The 18,558-nt window shown below is 52.0% G+C and overlaps 1 protein-coding gene across 1 annotated transcript; it reads left to right on the forward strand.

Moving 5' to 3' along the window:
• Positions 1 to 7,867: 7,867 nt before the first annotated feature.
• On the forward strand, positions 7,868 to 17,748 carry MPO (myeloperoxidase). Its single transcript, XM_032871967.1, has 14 exons — positions 7,868 to 7,976; positions 8,108 to 8,185; positions 8,309 to 8,402; positions 8,734 to 8,909; positions 9,122 to 9,245; positions 9,332 to 9,461; positions 9,571 to 9,777; positions 10,668 to 10,986; positions 13,146 to 13,306; positions 14,482 to 14,737; positions 15,094 to 15,264; positions 15,888 to 16,125; positions 16,805 to 17,019; positions 17,655 to 17,748. Exons 2-13 carry the CDS (start codon positions 8,110 to 8,112, stop codon positions 17,010 to 17,012), a joined length of 2,160 nt encoding a protein of 719 aa, XP_032727858.1. The 5' UTR covers positions 7,868 to 7,976; positions 8,108 to 8,109; the 3' UTR covers positions 17,013 to 17,019; positions 17,655 to 17,748.
• The last annotated feature ends 810 nt before the right edge of the window (positions 17,749 to 18,558 follow it).

Consider the following 18,558-nt stretch of genomic DNA (forward strand, 5'->3'; position numbering starts at 1 on the left):
TTGGGATTTATTTATTTATTTATTTTAAGAGAGAGACAGTGTGTGTGCACAAGCAAGAGTGAGCACAGGTGGGGGAGGGGCAGAGGAAGAGAGAGAGAATCTCAAGCTGACTCTTTGCTGAGCTCAGAGCCCTACTTGAGGCTCGATCTCACAACCCCGAGATCATGACTTGAGCTGGAGCCAAGAGTCTAACACTTAACTGACTGAGCCACCTAGGTGCCCCAGGATGACAATATCTTAAAAGATGACAATTGTCACCCGATTTATGTATAAATTAAATACAATATCAATAAAAATCTCAATAGGATTTCTCATGGAACTAGACACTCAAAAATTCATAAGAAAGAGTAAGTACGTTGAATGTTGAAGATTCTTTTGAAAAAGAAGAATGGGGAAGGATAATTTATCTTAATGGAAATCAAAACATATTAAAAAGTTATGGTAGGCCGCCTGGGTGGCTCATTGGGTTAAAGCCTCTGCCTTTGGCTCAGGTCATGATCTCAGGGTCCTGGGATCAAGCCCCACATCAGGCTCTCTGCTCGGCAGGGAGCCTGCCTCTCCCTCTCTCTCTGCCTGCCTCTCTGTCTACTTGTGATCTCTGTCTGCCAAATAAATAAATAAAATCTTAAAAAAAAAAGTTATGGTAATTGCAATGATAAGGCATTGACACAGGAATTGATAGACTAGTAGATCAGAATAGAATACTCTAGAAAAAACACACATTTATGGTAATTGAGTAAAGGTAGTATATCATTTTAGTGGAGAAACAACAGATTATTCAACTAAAGGCACTGGGACAGTTGGTTATCCATTTGGAAATGAATGGAAGTAGTTCACTATTACACTGTACACTTACACTATTTACACACAAAAACTCCAGGTGCTTTAGTGATCTCAATGTGAAAAGTCAAAATATTAAGCTATTAGAAGAATATACAGGAGAATATGTTTATGATCTTTAAAAAGGAAAGATCATTTTAAACAAGCCTGAAAAGGAAAATCCATAAAGGAAAAGACCGATAAATTTGACCACTGCAAAATTAAGAACCTATAGTGGGGGCACCTAGGTGGCTCAGCCTGTTAAGCATCCAACTCTTGATTTTGGCTCAGGTCATGATCTCAGGGTTGTGAGATCAAGCCCCAATTGTCGGGCTCTTTATTGGGCATGGAGCCTGTTTAACACTCTCTCTCTTCCTCAGCCCCTCTCACCTCCCTCTCTCCCTCTACAGAAAAAAAAAAATTAAAACCCTATAAAAACCATAAATAAGAAATGACAGACTGGAAAAATATTAACAAGGTGCATAATAGCTGACAGATTAGTATTATTCAGAATATATGGTAACTTTTACAAATCAATAAAAAGAATGACAATCGGATAGAAAAACAGACACCACTAAACACAGGAAATTTTCAAAAGAGCTAATACAAATAAAAAGATGCTGGCTATTAATTAAAGAAATAAAAATTGAACCAGTAGTATGAGTCCAATTTTGCCCTTGAGAATTTTGTTAAGTTTGGAGGACAGTTTGATAATAGCTATTCATTAGAAATTCTGAATGCACAACACCTGTGGCTCACTTCTCAGAATAAGGGGTGTGTATGTGTGTGTGTGTGTGTGTGTGTGTGTGCAGTGTGTACAGAGGCCTCTTGCTGCATTGTTTTTAATAGTGAAAAAATGGGAAAATGTCAGCTTCCATCAAGAGAGGAATGGTCATGTAATGGAGGTAGAGCTCAACTAAAGAATATGTGTAAAAGTTAAAAAAAAGTCGGCTGTTTTCTAGATGGCACATGATAGGTCTGCAAGATGTCACTGAGCTGGAAAAGCACATTGCCCCAAAATATGCGATGTGATATCATTTATGGAAAAATAAAGGCAGAAGAATGTTCCCCCACAGATCCATACATAGGAATGAATAGAAAGTAAAAGGTCTGGGGCATCTGGGTAGCTTAGTGGGTTAAGGCTTCTGCCTTCAGCTCAGGTCATGATCTCAGGGTCCTGGGATCGAGCCCCGCATCGGGCTCTCTGCTCAACAGGGAGCCTGCTTCCCCCTCTATCTCTGCCTGCCCCTCTGCCTGCTTGTAATCTCTCTCTGTGTGCCAAATAAATAAATAAAATCTTAAAAAAAAAAAAAAAAGTAAAAGGTCTGGAAGGGCCAACGCAAGCATGACAGTGGTGTGCCTGTGCGAGGAACAGAGGAAAGAGACTGCAGTCAGGCATGGGCTCCATAACCTAATCCACGGACCATCTGCAGGACTGGCGATATTTTAATTGTATTCAAAATATATCCAAGCATTACCTGTGTCATTCAAAACCAATTCTTTAAAATGTAAAGAGCAAGGAAAGAAGGCCTCTGGGCCAGGTGCCTTTGCTGCCCCTGAGGAGTGCTTGGCCCCGCTGCTGCCACCCCAAGCTCCCAAAGCCTCCTTCCCTCCAGCCACAGACGCACAGGAAATCCGGAGGCAATCCCAACTGAACTCTTTCCTAAACAGCATGAAGAAAGAACGCGCTGTTTTGCAAGCAGTGGCAGAGAGCCCGTTATCCCACAGGCCGTTGGACTTCACCCTAGGGGTGGGGATGTTTGGGGAAGGTAAGTGGGGAGAAGGGGGTGCTCCCTCAAAGGACTATAGTCTGGGGATGTAGGAGTGGCAGCAGTGCCCTCCAGAGGCCACCCCCAGGGGTAACTAATAGGGCAAGACTGGTCTGGAATATCTCCTTGGGCAGACATGTTCTTCTGGTTACTTCGAATGCTGAGAAGCCCTCTGAGCCTCACAGACCCCTGGGCCACACAAACAAGGCCCACACGAGGGATCCCCCACCGGCAGCCTTCAGCAGACCCGGCTGTGTCATCACTGATTGGTTGGAAACCTCATAAAGTCACGAAGCCTCCCAAGCCTCCACCCGCAAACACAAGCCCACAGCCCCAGGCCTGAGCCAAAGGCAGGTGGTTTGGGGATGGTTGAGAATTCCTGAGAATCCTCCCATCCTCACATGGGTAGAGTGAAGGACATTTTAACATCATTCTTTGAAGAGGCTTTAGCTTTCCAAACATTCATTGCATCATTGCCCGCTGTGAGAAAACAGGGCTGGCCTCTCACCCCCGCCCCTGAATCCCGGAGGTGCCTCCTGCCCAGCGTTTGGCCTCTGGGCCTGGAGCCCAGGGCACCCTCCACTCTGCTGAGTCAGCTTTTTAAAATGTGCCTCTGTGCCCTTCATGGCCTTTACGGCTCCCTGGAGCCTTCAGGACAAGAACTTCTCAACAGGCCATCGAGACTGTTAGGTTCCTGCCTTACCAACCTCATCCGGCCTCATCCTTGCACCCAGTTGGGAACTGTCTAAGTGAAGACCACTGGTGTCAAGGCCTTTGCTATGTTGTTCTCTGGGCCCACAATGCTCTTCCTCCCTGTGTCTACTTGGTCAACCTCTTTCTTCTTTAAAGATTTTATTTATCTAGGGGCACCCGGGTGGCTCAGTGGGTTAAAGCCTCTGCCTTCAGCTCAGGTCATGATCCCGGGGTCCTGGGATCGAGCCCTGCATGGGGCTCTCTGCTCAGCGGGGAGCCTGCTTCCTCCTCTCTCTCTCTGCCTGCCTCTTTGCCTACTTGGGATCTCTATCAAATAAATAAAATCTTAAAAAAAAAAAGATTTTATTCATCTATTTGACAGAGAGAGAGAGAAAAATGAGAGAGAAACAAGCAGGAGGAGCGGCAGGCAGAGATAGAGGGAGAAGCAGGCTTCCCGCTAAGCACGGAGCTCAAAACGGGACTCAGTCCCAGGACTCTGAGGTCATAACCCGAGCCGAAAGCAGATGCTTAACCGACTGAGGCAGACACTTAACCAACTGAGCCACCCAGGCACTCCCTACTTCACTTCTAAACATTCCTAAAAATAGTCTCAAGCACCAGCTCCTCAAGAAACCCTTCCTTGGTACCGATTGGTCCAAGTGCTGCTCTTCAGTGCTCCCAAAGAACCCTGCATGAGGCTCTGACGTTCTGTTACTGTGTCATCTGTTTTCTCCTGTGCGCTCCTCGAGGAAAAGGCCTTTGCTCGGCAGGGTAGGCCCAGTGGTCAGCACAGGGCAGGCGGCATAGGCAAGGGCCTGGTAAATACTTGTTGGATAAGTGCCGGAAAGAAAGGTCACAAATAAGTACGCGGAGGCCACTGGGTGAAGAGTGCTGGTGTGGGAGGCAGGCAAACCATAAGAGATGGTAAACTCTAGGAAAGAGGGGGGGTGGGGGGGGGGGGGGGGGGGGGAATGAGGTCACTGGGTGATGGGCATTAAGGAGAGCACGTGATATGATACAGTTAAGATGCAGCTGAGTAACCACTAAATTCTACCCCTGAAACTAGTTATACACTATCTGTTCACTACATTGAATTTAAATAAAGAATTTTTTTTTTTTTTTCAAGATCGCTGGTGTGTAAGTCAGGAGACCTAACAGCCAGATTATCCTGAACTGTGCCACACGGTCACCTTTGGCACAGGCACTTCCTTTCCTGTCTCTGTCTTTCTCATCTGTGCTGCAAGGGGCTTGTGTTAAATGTCTCTTTCCCCCTAAAAGAGTAAAAGGACACTAATTGTCAGAGTTGACGAGGGCAACGGGGAACAGGTGTTCCATGCATGGCTAAAGGGAGGGTGAAATGCAATCTTCATGAGGCCATTTGACGATTTTTTTAATGTACCCCTATGTTTTACGGCAGCATTACTTATAATAGCCAAACTATGGAAGCAATCTTAGTGTCCATCAATAAATGAATGGACAAAGAAGATATGCAATGGATGAATTAAGATACATACACAATGGAACATTAGGCAGCCCCCCAAAATAAGATCTTGCCATTTGCCACGACACTGATGAGCCCAGAGGGTAAAATCCCAAGTGATTAAATCAGAGGAAAACAAATGATTCCACTCATATGTGGACTTGAAGAAACAAAACAAATAACAAAGAAAAAAAGAGATGAACAAAACCCCAAACTCTTAAATACAGAGAATAAATCGATAGTTACCAGAGGGGATGGAAGGATGGCTTAGATAAGTGAAGAGGATTAAAAGTCCACATATGGTGACGGGCACTGAGTAATTTATAGAATTGCTGAATCACTCTATTATACCTCTGAAACTACTAAAACACTGAATTAATTATACTGAAATTAAAACATAAAGTAAAATTAAGGTGTTAGGAAAACAGTAGATGCTGTATGGATTACAAAAGATATAGTTCTCCAAATATTTTATAAATACTTCACATATGTTTAACTTAAATAATAAAAGAGAAACATTAAAGTGGGATAGTTGACAATTTTTTAAAGCCTTAAAAATATTGATACCTAAATATGCAACAATTTTACTTCGAGGCCTAAGGAAATAATTGAAGATGTGACAGGAGATTTTACCCAACAGATGTTGGACTTAGTACTGCTTATAACACTGAAAATAGGAAGCAACCCAAGGATCTAACAAGAAGGGATTAGTGAGTAATCCTAGTACTTAATGCAAAATATTATGCAGATATATGAATGAACTAAGTCTATTTATCGACATAGAGAGAATCCAGGCTAAAGTACTAAAGTACTTTAAGTACTAAAACTAGGTCGTAAAGCAATATTTAAAGTCTATTTTTATCACCATTTAAAATACATATTATATCTACATATAGGGTGTCAAATGATTAAATGGGGTTATTTATGCATAGTGGTGTTTTGAGAAATTTTCTTCCTGCTTCTTATTTGTATGAAAAATGACAAGCCTGGAAAGATAAAAATTTTGCTTTTAACCTCACTTGATTAGAAGTAATTTTGGTTTATTTTTATTTTTTCTTGTGTTCTCTGACTTTTCATGAATAAAAATATATTACCTGTGGGATTAAAAAAGTATTTTCTTTTTTAAAAAATTTTATTTATTTAGGGGCACCTGGGGGGCTCAGTGGGTTAAAGCCTCTGCCTTCAGCTCAGGTCATGATCCCAGGGTCCTGGGATCGAGCCCCGCATTGGGCTCTCTGCTCAGCGGGGAGCCTGATTCTTCCTCTCTCTCTCTCTGCCTGCCTCTCTGCCTACTTGTGGTCTCTCTCTCTGTCAAATAAGTAAATAAAATCTTTAAAAATTTTTATTTATTTATTTATTTGAGAGAGAGAGAGAGAGAGCACAAACAGGGGGCGGGGTCAGAGGGAGAGGCAGACCCCTTGCTGAGCAGGGAGCCAGATGCCGGGCTGGATCCCAGGACCCCAAGATCATGACCTGAGCTGAAGGCAGACACTTAACCAATTGAGCCACCCAGGTACCCCTAAAAATGTATTTCAGGGGCACCTTGGTGGCTCAATGGATTAAAGCTTCGGCCTTCGGCTCAGGTCATGATCTCAGGGTCCTGGGATCGAGCCCTGCATTGGGCTCTCTGCTTAGAGAGGAGCCTGCTTCCCTTCCTCTCTCTCTGCCTGTCTCTCTGCCTACTTGTGATCTCTGTCCAATAAATAAATAAATAAATCTTTTTTTTTAAAGTGTCAAATAAAAAAAAGTATTTCAAAAGTATAAAATTCTAGATCTGATTCACAAGGAGCCACTTGTCCAAGTTCACACAGAGCAAGGCACTGAGAGAGCAAGCCTGGAAGAATGGCCTCCTTTCTCATGGGCTCCACTGGTGACGGGGTCTGCGGGCACACCCGGAAGGTGTTCTTGGTGTGTTCTGTCCCTTGTTCCTCAGCCAAGATGTGGTGTGGGCATAAAAGACAAGAGGGAGGGCAGGAAAGTGGCTGGAGTGGGAGATGGGGCTAGACCACACATCATACAAGCCCGACAAGGGCCCAGGGAGGTGAACAAGCACAGCCATTAGTCAGAGGATACCTGTCCTGCCTTGCCAGTGTTCTTAAGGGGAGACACCTCCCCCTCTTCTATTTCAGGCCCATTCAGATCCATCCTTTTTTTTTTTTTTTAAGACTTTATTTATTTATTTGACAGAGAGATCACAAGTAGGCAGAGAGGCAGGCAGAGAGAGAAGGGGAAGCAGGCTCCCCGCTGAGCAGAGAGCCCGATGTGGGGCTCGATCCCAGGACCCTGAGATAATAACCCGAGCCGAAGGCAGAGGTTTTAACCCACTGAGCCACCCAGGCGCCCCTTTCAGACCCATCCTAAGAGTTAACCCCTGTCCTCTTAACTGCACTGATCTTATCCCAGAGAGGCCCTGGGCTTTGTCACCCAACTGACCACTAACCACATCCAGCTCTGCTCTTTCCTGGTTCCTGAAATCCAGGAACAGATGGCAGGAGTGCTGAAGACCAGATGCCGGAGCCCAGAAGAAAGGGGAGGAGAAGAGGGAGTGAGGAAGTTACCGTGGTCCCCAGCCTGTAGTCCCCAGGCTTTCCTATGTAACCCAACGGTCTCCTGCCAGGTTTCCTGTCCCTTCAGCCTTTGTCAAGAATGGGGTTGCTGCCAGGGGCCAGCATATTGTTGGGGGTGGGTGGCAGCCCCCCAAGGCTGATTGATCATTACTCCAGGTGTCCCCTACACCTTCCCTCCTCCTCTGGGGTCATTCCATGTCCTATAGTTTCTTAGGCTGTTGGTTCCTGACTTTTGTACCTTTCAAAGGACCCCCAGATAGTTTAACCAGAATTTTGGAGGGGCATTAATTATCCCCCGTAGGGATAGCACTGGTCTAGGCACATGATGGGAGCTAAGAAGCTCTGGGGTGGGATGCTAAGTTCAAAGGCTGGGCACAGCTCTGGTCTCTCCTTCCTTGTCCCTCTCTCCCATATGAGGGGCCACCATTTGGGCACCCCAACCCCAGTGGGGGGAAGAGAGAGCATTTAGTCTCCTGGGGCGGGGTTTCTTCTGCCCCGCCCCCTCCCTCAGTGCAGAAGACATAAAGGCCTTGATTCAGGTTAGCCTCCTGGCCAGTACCAGGTGAACTTCGGAGGTGAGGTCCTGGGGGTTGAGAGACTGAAGCTAGAAAAAGAGGGGCACTGTGGACCCCTTCCCTGAGGAGGTAGGTAGGACCCACTGAGGTTGTACTGGAGTATGAAGGTGGGAATGAGGGGTCAGGGGGAGAGGGCTGGTGGGGCTTTCTTCTCCCAAATGCACTGGGCCCTCTGGACTTACTGGGCTTGGGGTCTTGTTGCAGAGATGAAGCTGCTGCCAGTCCTTGCTGGGCTCCTGGCCATTCTGGCTGTGCCCCGGTGCTCTGAGGGTGCCAGTCCAGGTAATGGTGCAGAAAGAAGAGAAAAGGTGGTGTGTTCAGGGTGGTTCTGAGTCTCCAGGACTTGACACAGGCCACCCTGGCTCTGGGGCCCATTCCTGACTTTGTGACCCCTGTTCTGGGCAGCTGTCCCGGAGGAGGTAGAGACCTCAGTGGTACTGACCTGCATGGAGGAAGCCAAGCGACTAGTGGACACGGCCTACAAGGAGCGGCGGGAGAGGTGGGGTGCCGGGCACTTCCCAGCTCTGGGCACGGCTGCCCCGGGTCTTTCAGAGAAGCAACTTGACACGGGGACTTCGTGGGTGGGAATAGAGCCCCCTGTTTGCCTGTCGGTCTTAGTGTCTTTGGGTTTGAGAATACCTTCAAAACCATCCCTCCACATGGCTTTGCCTCTGTCTGGACACCCAGATCCACACTCTGTTTATAAAGAGAAACTTTCTTCCTGTCTGTGGCTCTGTCTGCACTGTCCTGCATGCTGGCCTGGGGCTAGGGCTCTGCGGAGTATCCCCCGCCCCACTGTCTCTGGCCTCACTCCTCCCTTCTCTAAGCAGCATCAAGAGGCGTCTTCACAGTGGCTTGGCCAGCCCCATGGAACTGCTGGCCTACTTCAAGCAGCCAGTGGCAGCCACCAGGACAGCTGTGCGGGCTGCTGACTACCTGCACGTGGCCCTAAGCCTGCTGGAGGGGAAGCTGCGGCCTCTGAGGCGGGGGCCCTTCAACATCACTGGTACTGCTGCCCCTGCAACCTTGGTCTCCTGCTCTGCTAGTGACCTCGGCCATCTCCCAGTGACCCCCACCCCCCATTCTTCTTCTGGGGAGTCTCAGGTGCTCCGGGATCTGCTTTCTGTGTCCTCAGACTGGGCCCCCAACCAAGACTGCCCAGCTTAGAATAGGAGATGGGGGGACTCGCCAACCACGCCCCTCTTTCCCCGGCCCCAGACATGCTGACACCGGCCCAGCTGAATCTGCTGTCCAAGTCTAGCGGCTGCGCCTACCAGGACGTGAGGGTGACGTGCCCGGAGAACGACAAGTACCGTACCATCACCGGTCACTGCAACAACAGGTGCAGTCGGCTGCGGGTGGCCCCTGGCAGGCAGGCCACTCCCCCCCGGGGCCACCTCACGTCAGCGCTCGGTCCTCCCTCTGCAGACGCAGCCCCACGCTGGGGGCCTCCAACCGCGCCTTTGCGCGCTGGCTGCCGGCCGAGTACGAGGACGGCTCCTCGCTGCCCTACGGCTGGACGCCCGGTGTCAAGCGTGGCGGCTTCCCGGTGCCCCTGGTGAGTGCCGGCCGGCGGTGGCGGGTGGGAGGTGGGGGGCGAGGCCTGGCCTCGAGACGCGCGGGGTCCCAGGTGTCCCCGGTGTCCCCTGACGCTCCGTGTCCCGCAGGCGCGCGCAGTCTCCAACGCCATCGTGCGCTTCCCCACCGAGCAGCTGACCCCAGACCAGGAACGCTCGCTCCTGTTCATGCAGTGGGGCCAGCTGATCGACCACGACCTCGACCTGAGCCCGGACCCGGGCGCCCGGGTCTCTTTCGTCGCTGGTGTCGACTGCGAGACCAGCTGCCTGCAGCAGCCGCCCTGCTTCCCACTCAAGGTGCTCCCTTCTTCCCGCCCCTCCGCTGCCTGCCCAGTGGAGAGAGGGGGAATCCTTCCTGGAAACGGCCTCCTCCCTCTGTGCCTAGATTTCCCGCCCCAGCAACTAGGGCTGGCCCTGCCACCAACTTGCCTCTGCCTCCGTGCAGAGGACCTTCCCGTCTCCCTCCAATTTTGGGGTGCCGGTGCCAGGTTCTCAGTCCCTTTCCTCCTCATTGAGGGCCACCTCCTCACCCCCGCTCTTGGCGCACATTGCACAGAGCCTGGGCTGTCGGTTGCAGGAGGGCTGGAGGAGACTGGATGGTTGAGGCACAGTAGGGAGAGGAGTAGAGAAAGGAAGGAGAACGGCTGAGAAGAAGAGAGTGAGAGGAGACAAAGGCACGGGCCAGAGTGAAAGACAGGAAAGGGACAGGAAGGTGGGGTGGGGGGAGCAGGAAATGAAAAGAAAGAGGAGGCTAAAAAAAAAAAAAAAAAGAAAGAAAGACAGAAAGAGGAAGCTAACTGAGAGTTCAAGACCACATCCAGAGAACAGGGGAGTGAGGGGCAGAGACCCTGGAGTAAAGGAGGGAGAGAAAGGACGTTTAGGTGAGGACCTGCTGGCCCTCCTCCAGGGGCCCGCACATTCCCCATTCCAGAGTTCTGGTCACATCCCCAAAGCTGGTAGCTGGGAGGAACACCGCAGGTGCAGCCCCAGGCAGTGAGCCTCTGTGGGCCTCGAGAGGCCCCCTCACTGAAGGCCGAGGGGGGCAGAAGTCCTGAAAAGCCCTCCTTTCAGTGTCTGGGTCTCCCCCTCTGGTCCTGGGTTCCAGTCTGCTTTGGAGGTGGGATCGAGGCCTTGGGAGTAGGGGTTGGACAGGCGGAGAGCCAACCGGCCCTGTCTGTGTGTCACAGATCCCACCAGATGACCCCCGCATCAAAAACCAGCGTGACTGCATCCCCTTCTTCCGCTCCTCGCCGGCCTGCACAGACAGCAACATCACCATCCGCAATCAGATCAACGCGCTCACCTCTTTCGTGGACGCCAGCATGGTGTACGGCAGCGAGGAGCCTCTGGCCGCCAAGCTTCGGAACACGTCCAATGAGCTGGGGCTGATGGCTGTCAACACCCGCTTCAGCGACAACGGCCGGGCCCTGCTACCCTTCGACACCCTGCATGATGACCCCTGCCTCCTCACCAACCGCTCGGTGAACATCCCCTGCTTCCTGGCAGGTCAGCCTGGAGTGGGAACCTGGGGTGGGGGGTGGAGGCGGGGCGCAGCGCTGGCGCCGCAGGGCTCCTGTTTGTGAGCAGCCTATGGGTTTGCACTTAGACGGACTCCGTCCACTCCCTCACCAACTTCACATTAATCCAGTGGCCTTGGTGACAAGTTGGGTGGAGCCAGGAAGGCAAACAAACCAAAAAACCCAAACTGAAACTAACAAAAAACCAAAAAGCCAAACCTAAGAAGGAAACTCAGGGATGGGTGAGGAGGAGCCTCTGTCCTTCGGTCTGTCCCTTTCTCTATCTCTCCTTTTCCCTCTGGACTCTGGCAGAGAGTTGGGTCCCCAGAAACAGTGAACTGTGGGGATGGAGAGGAACGCGGCGTCCTCTCTCTCTACGGCGGCATCATCTGCCTGTGGTAGCCACGCGCCAAACGTGGCAATTTTCATTTAAATTTAAATTAATTCAAAATTAACTTAAATAAAATTCAGTTCCTCTGCCGCTCTAGCCACATTTCAGCAGCCTCCTAGGTTAGTGGTTCCCACGTCGGGTGGCACAGATGTAGAATGTTTTCATCAATTCAGAAAGGTCTGTGGGATGGTGCAGCTGCAGACTGTCACCTCCTGCTGTCTCCAGTCCCTGTAATACGAGAGGGTGAGATTTAAATTTAAATTTAAACATGTGGCAGCTCTAGGGAAGTGGTTGGAGCAGTAATGGTGCCCACGCCCAGAAATTTTCCAATGTGTTTTTTTTTTAAGATTTTATTTAATTTTTTAAAAAGATTTATTTATTTATTTATTTGGGTTGGGGAGGGGCAGAGGGAGAGGGAGGAGCACTCTGGAACATGATATTGGGCTTGATCTCAGGACCCAGAGATCATGACCTGAGCCGAAATCGAGAGTTGGATATTCAACTGACGGAGCTACCCAGGAGCCCCAAGATGTTATTTTTAAGTAATCTCTACACCCAATCCGGGGCTCAAACTTATAACCCCCAAATCAAGAGTCGCATGTTCCACCAACTGAGCGGCCAGGCACCCATCCAGTATTCTTTAACAGAAATCCAATAGCGGTCCTGAGGCCCTTCTGTTCACATCTGGCCTCCCAGCCTCTCCTCCTGTTGGCTTCCAGTGGCCTCTCCTCTGCCACGACACTGGGGAGGAGAGTCAAGGTCAGCTCTGGTCCATACGGAAGCCCATACTTTTCTGGGCTAGTGATGTAAAAGAAGGGCTCCTCCTCCAGCTATGGCCGCCCCCATCCTGGAATCAAGCTGCGTGTCCTGGGCCTGGATCGTCATGACCCCTGGCCGCTCATGGGATAGTAAAACCTGCTCTCAAAGAATTTCTTTCCCACCAGCATCTGGAGCTGATAAAGACTGGACCCAGCGTCCTGCTCAAAGGGTCTGGCCCCAATTCTCTGGCCTTCCAGAGAAGAGGTGGGGAGGGCTAGAGGGATTAGAGTTCTTACTTGGTTTTTGTTTTTTTGAACAGTCTCAGTGGACTGTAAGCACCCTAGGCTCTAGGCCCTCTTCCCCCCGCACTCCTGGGAGCCTGAGCAGGCTTCAAATTAGCATGTAGTAAGGATGGGGATGGCAACTCTGATCAGATGGTAGTGGCTTTCTAGAGTCCTGTGTTGAGGTTGCATGCAGTTTGAGCAGGAGAGAGTGCTGTGATCATTAGCTGTCATGCACAGGCATGGAAATAGGGAGGGTCAACGAGCACGCTACATCTTGGCCCTCCGTGCATCAGGGGAATAAGTCAACCAGGCAGTTCACGGATCACCTACTTTGTAGCCGGCACAGTGTTAAATTCCACATGTCTCTTCGCGAGCTGGATGGAAGGTCAGATACAAAAAGGCACAAGCCTTGGTCCTCGTCCTCCAGGAGCCCCCAGTCTCGGCTACCAGAATGTGGCCAGTCATGTGTCAGCTCTGTTGCCTACTGAATGAGCATCTCCGCCCAGCAAGGCCCCTACACAGAGGAGAAAGTTATCATGGTGGATTTGGGCATCAAGGGAGGACCTCCTAGAGGAGGTGAAAACTGAGCATGGTGTGGGAAGATGGACGGAGAGGAAGTCTGGTTCTCAGACCTTGTCTGGGGGAGGGAGTTTCGGGAGAGCAAGTCCTTCCTGATGGGATCTTAGGAATGACAGCAGCTTTTGCTTCCCCAAGGCGATATGCGCTCAAGCGAGATGCCCGAGCTCACCTCCATGCACACGCTCTTTCTGCGGGAGCACAACCGGCTGGCCACAGAGCTCAAACGCCTAAACCCCTGCTGGGATGGAGAGAGGCTCTACCAGGAAGCCCGCAAGATTGTGGGAGCCATGATCCAGGTAGCAGGCCTGAGTACTGGCAGTGCCAGGGGTCAGGCAGGCTTGGGATCCAAACATGCCTCCACCATATCCTAGCTGTGTGACCTGGGGCAAGTTAACCCCCGCCTCCCGTGAGCCTCAGCGTGTGCAACCATGATGCTGTAAAGATTGAATGATAAGTGTGAAAACACTTAGCAGATACTAAGCACCTGACAAAGGTCACTTGGCTTCCATCCACTCCTTCCTAGGCTGACTCCCCTTTCTGCTGTCCTGTCCATCGGGAATGGTTTCGGGAGGGTTAAACGGGTGGGTCTGCAGTGCCTGGTGCACAGTAGCTGGTCAGTAAATGCTTTCCTTTCCTCCTCTCCTTGTGACTCCTGGCTCCTTTACCCACTCAGCTCTATCATAGCTCACCCAGTCTTCTCACCCTTGGTTAACCCTGGGAAGTGCTTCTGGTTCTCTCTCCCAGCTTCTGATGCTTCAGCATTCCCATTCTCTCCCAGAGACACACACACACACACACACACACACACACACACACACACAGCATGCAGGCACACGCATGCGCACCTTTTTTATACTCTTAGACTCAGAGTGGGGAGAGAGTTGCAGGTGTGGAGGGTAAGTTTTTGCTTTGCACTAAGAATGTAAGTGAGATTCACTTAAGCCTCGCAGAAGATTCCAGACTCTAGAATCTATGACTCCTGTTTGCCCTGGGGGAAATCATCTAGGGTGGCCCTTTTCCTTTTTGCTTCCCCTTCTCCACAAAGGCCTGTTGAACCCTACGGTGAGCCAAGTGCTTGCTGGGCCCCGAGTAATTTCAAGAGAAATGAGACACAAGCCTGGCCCTCAGGAGTTTATAAACTTAGGAGAAAAAAAGACTGGAGTAACTTGAGGGCAAAGGAGCTGTTGATTAACAAAGCTCTTTGTTAGTTAATCCTTTAAGGCAGAGGGCAGGGTAATTATCCTTAATTTATATTTGAGTAACTGGGGCTCACAGAGGTTCAGGACTGGTCCTGGGTCACACGGAGTGGTGGAGCTCTGGGTCTGCTCCCTCGGTGCCACCCTTTTAGACCCAGACCCAGTGCTGTGAGAGACAACTCCCTGACCCTGGACAGTGGAGGGACACCCCCCCCCGACCCAAACCGGGAGCAGCTGACAGTCTGCACAGAGGGTGAGTGGGGACTCTTCCTCAGATCATCACTTACCGGGACTACCTGCCCCTGGTGCTGGGACCTCAGGCCATGAGGAAGTACTTGCCATCCTACCGCGGCTACAATGACTCGGTGGACCCCCGCATTGCCAACGTCTTCACCAATGCCTTCCGCTATGGCCACACCCTCATCCAGCCTTTCATGTTCCGCCTGGATAACCAGTACCGGCCCATGGGGCCCAACCCCCGTGTTCCACTCAGCAAGGTCTTCTTTGCTACCTGGAGGGTAGTGCTGGAAGGTGAGAGGGACCTCGGCCAGGCTCAGTTCACCTGACTGCTTCTGTATATAATACTAAACCCAGGGGAAGCAGATGGCTCGTAGGGAGCTGGGTCCTTCCTGTGTATTATGATTCTTAGTAACCCAGGAGCCCAGGGGATGGGTGCACCCCAGCTTGCAAATCTGAATGGCATTATCCCCTGGGACCTCGATTCCCCAGCCAAGACCTGCCCACTGAGGCCACTTTGGTGCCAGGGGCTGCGTGTGCCCAGCCCTCTTCTGCCATGCCCTGACGGCACCTGGGACTTTTTCCTAACTCCAATCTGAACTCTGGCTGCTAAGCCAGATCCTTCCCCAAGCTTATTCCTCTTGTCCCAGGTGGCATCGACCCCATCCTGCGGGGCCTCATGGCCACCCCTGCCAAGCTGAATCGCCAGAACCAAATCGTGGTGGACGAGATCCGGGAGCGGTTGTTTGAGCAGATCATGAGGATCGGTCTGGACCTGCCCGCCCTGAACATGCAGCGCAGCCGGGACCATGGCCTCCCAGGTGAGGGGCTGCAGGAGCCCCCCAGGTCCCCCACGTCCCACTCTAGGGTCCTGCCCTCTGCAGTGCCCCCAGCTGCCCAGGTGGGCTGGAAACCTGGCTCCATCACATATCATGTTGCTTTGGTTTACAGGAACTTTGAGGGGGAAGAGATTATTATCACTTTCATTTTACAGATGAGAAAACTGAGGCTTGCCCAGGTTCTTCTCCAGCCAAGTCAGTGATCGAGCTTGAATTTCAACCCAGCTTAGCCTAACCCCAAAGCCTGTGCCTAAATTATGGGACAGCTGGTTTGGCTGAACCTTCTAGACACACCTCCCCCGTCATAGGTCTGAGATCTTCAGAGGGGGACAATGAGATATACCTATACTTGGAGGCTGTAGGACTTACGGCAGTTTAGGATCTGCCTCACAGTGGGGTGGGGCAAAGGAAAGAGAGAGGGTCTTGGCCCCTCAGTTCGGGGTTCCCTGGGGGCTTAGAGCCTGGGAGAAGGTGCTCTGTGTCCTCTCTCATGTCCCTCAGTAGAGGGTCGTGGCCGCAATCATGGTCATGGTCATGGGGTGTTGGGGAGGTGGGTTTTGTGGGACCCTCCCCCACCTGCCACTCCCCCCTCCCCCGCCCTGCAGGGTACAATGCCTGGAGGCGCTTCTGCGGGCTCCCCCAGCCCAACACGGTGGGCGAGCTGGCCACGGTGCTGAAGAATCTGCAGCTGGCGGAGAGGCTGATGCAGCAGTATGGTTCGCCCAACAACATTGACATCTGGATGGGTGGCGTGGCCGAGCCCCTGGAGCCCTTCGGCCGCGTGGGCCCACTCCTTGCCTGCCTCATTGGGACCCAGTTCAGGAAGCTCCGCGACGGTGACCGGTGAGGGCCGGTGAGCCGCTCAGGCTGGCCATGTGGTTGCAGACCTGTTCTCAAACTTCTGGGGGTGGGGGCACTTCTACCTGTGAAGGGAAGGGCGGGAAGGGATCCATGATTTTCCAGGGTGTTCCGGGGCCTCGAGGTCATCCCTCATATACTCTGAACCTACTATGCAGCCAGGAGGGGCCTGGACCCCCCGTTGTGAAGGAGGGAAGACAGAAAACACAGCTCTTACTTACTCCTCCGGTTTTGGGGTGCTCGCTGTTGAACAGTCCCTAGGGCTCTGCTAGTGTCACGTCACCTGCCATGCTCAGTTCTTACCTAGCCCATATTACACCCTTGGGAAAACTAGAGAAAAGTGTCCCTCTCTGGGTGGACCCATTGTAAACGGACAGCAAGGTTCTCTGCACCACCCTGGACATGGCCCCGGGCCAGAGCGCAGGGAGTTGTGAGGGAGCACGGGCCCAGCTCTCCATGCAGCGCGAGTGGGGCATCAAGGGTGCTCCCCTCCACCGCACTGTGAGGAGGGCCCCACTCGTGCGAAAGCCCCTGAAATGCTGGGGTTCCCGGAGCCCTCCAGTGTCTGCGGTGGTGCTCTTACATCCAGGGAGCTGCTCAAGCCAGGAGAGGTGCTCCTGGCCAATGCAGCCTGGGCACAGTGTCCATGGGTGTCCCCATGCAGGTTTTGGTGGGAGAACACGGGCGTGTTCAGCAGGCAGCAGCAGCAGGCACTGACCAGGATCTCCCTGCCCCGTATCATCTGTGACAACACGGGCATCACCACCGTGTCCAAGAACAACATCTTCATGTCCAACATGTTCCCTCGGGACTTTGTCAGCTGTAGCACACTCCCCAAACTGGACCTAACTTCCTGGAAGGACAGTGACTAGAAGCTGGGTAAGGGGGTGTGCTGGTGAGGGGTCGCCTGGGCAGTCCCCGGGCTGGTCCCATGGGGGCCCCTTCCTGAGGTGAGCTCTTCCCTGTTCCGCCCCAGAAGATGAGTGTGCGTGTGTGTGTGTGCGCGCGCGCGCGTGTGCGCAGTACGTATAAGTTGTATTTCCTGTGTGTGAGTTTTCTGAGACCGTGGGTAGTGTTTTGTGTGCTGTGTATACGAGTCATTTATATGAGCATGTGTTTGCTGTTCATGGGAGTGTTAAGAATACGGAGGAGAGTAGCGTGTGGAGGCTGGCTCGGAGCCAGCCCGCTGGGTTCAAATCCCGACTCTGCAGCTCTCCCACTGTGTGACCTTGAACAAATGACTCAACTTCACTTTTCTTGAGAAAACCTTGAGTTTTCTTCTTTGCAAATCAAAGCTGTCGTGGTTCCTTAGAGGCTCTGTTTACACCATGTCTGGCCCCAGGGAGCGTATACCCGACAGTGTCCAGGCTAGCGGAGGTGACTCAGTGACCCCTGGGGAAATGACCACAAGCAGTTAGGCTGGGTGTGCTGGTTGAGCTGTGGGCTCAGGGGTGCAGGGCTCAGCCGGTGGCTCCCCTTTTGCTTCCTTACACTGTTCTCTTGCTTGTTCCCAGGATCCCCCCTGGAGAGGAAGTGGGGCTCATTGGCCCTTCTGTGCCATGTTTTTGTATCTGATGTGACAATAAAGTGCCACTGATGGGGATCTTCGCTCTGTCCTTGTCTGCTATGGGGCTGGGCCCTCGGCATGAGGCTTACTCTGGCTTCTGATTTTGAACCAGGGTGGTCCGTGCCTCCGAAATGGGGGTGGGGGAGAGGGTATCTGGGAGTCATCCTCTGATGCACACACAGCAGGCAGTTCTTAGAAGCCTCCGGGCCCAGACAAGCTGAGCAGACCAACCTGACTCACCTTCCACCCACACCATCCCAGAGAACAGACACTGTGGTCACCAAGGCCTCACGCACCTTCACTGCTCTAGCCAACGTCTGCTGTGTCCTCACTCTGTGTCAGGCCTGTGTCAGGGGCTGGGAGATGGAGGGGACACAACACTGTCCTGCAGGAGAGAAAGGACAGAGGTGTGATAGGAAGGTAGGCCCTTCCCAGGTGACGGGGTGCCTCTGGCTCAAGCATCCCTGCAACCTGGCATGGTGGCTCAGAGGCCCTCGAGACAGCAGACTCCTCAGTCCTGGCTTCATGCAGCCAGTTTCAGAGAGCAGGGACAGCAGATGGCTGGCTGGGCCCAGGAGGACAGGGCCAGAGCTGAGGGAAGGGAAGGAGGTATTTCCCAGATAATCTTGCCTGGAGCTTGACCCCCTCTATCTGAGACTGGTGGGCTCCCCCCGGCCCCCTTCCAACTGGAAGCCTGAAGGTGTGCAGGATACTGAGGCTCATGTACCCATAGGAGCCGCAGGCCACATTAAGACTTCCCGTAACAGGACAAATACTCCACATTTCACTGATGCCAGAGAGGTGACAGGGCTTATCTGAAGCTCAAAGACATAGGTGTGAGAGCCAGGACA

This window comes from Lontra canadensis, unplaced genomic scaffold (assembly GCF_010015895.1).
Source record: "Lontra canadensis isolate GAN:19392208 unplaced genomic scaffold, GSC_riverotter_1.0 scaffold43, whole genome shotgun sequence".
NCBI lineage: Eukaryota > Metazoa > Chordata > Mammalia > Carnivora > Mustelidae > Lontra > Lontra canadensis.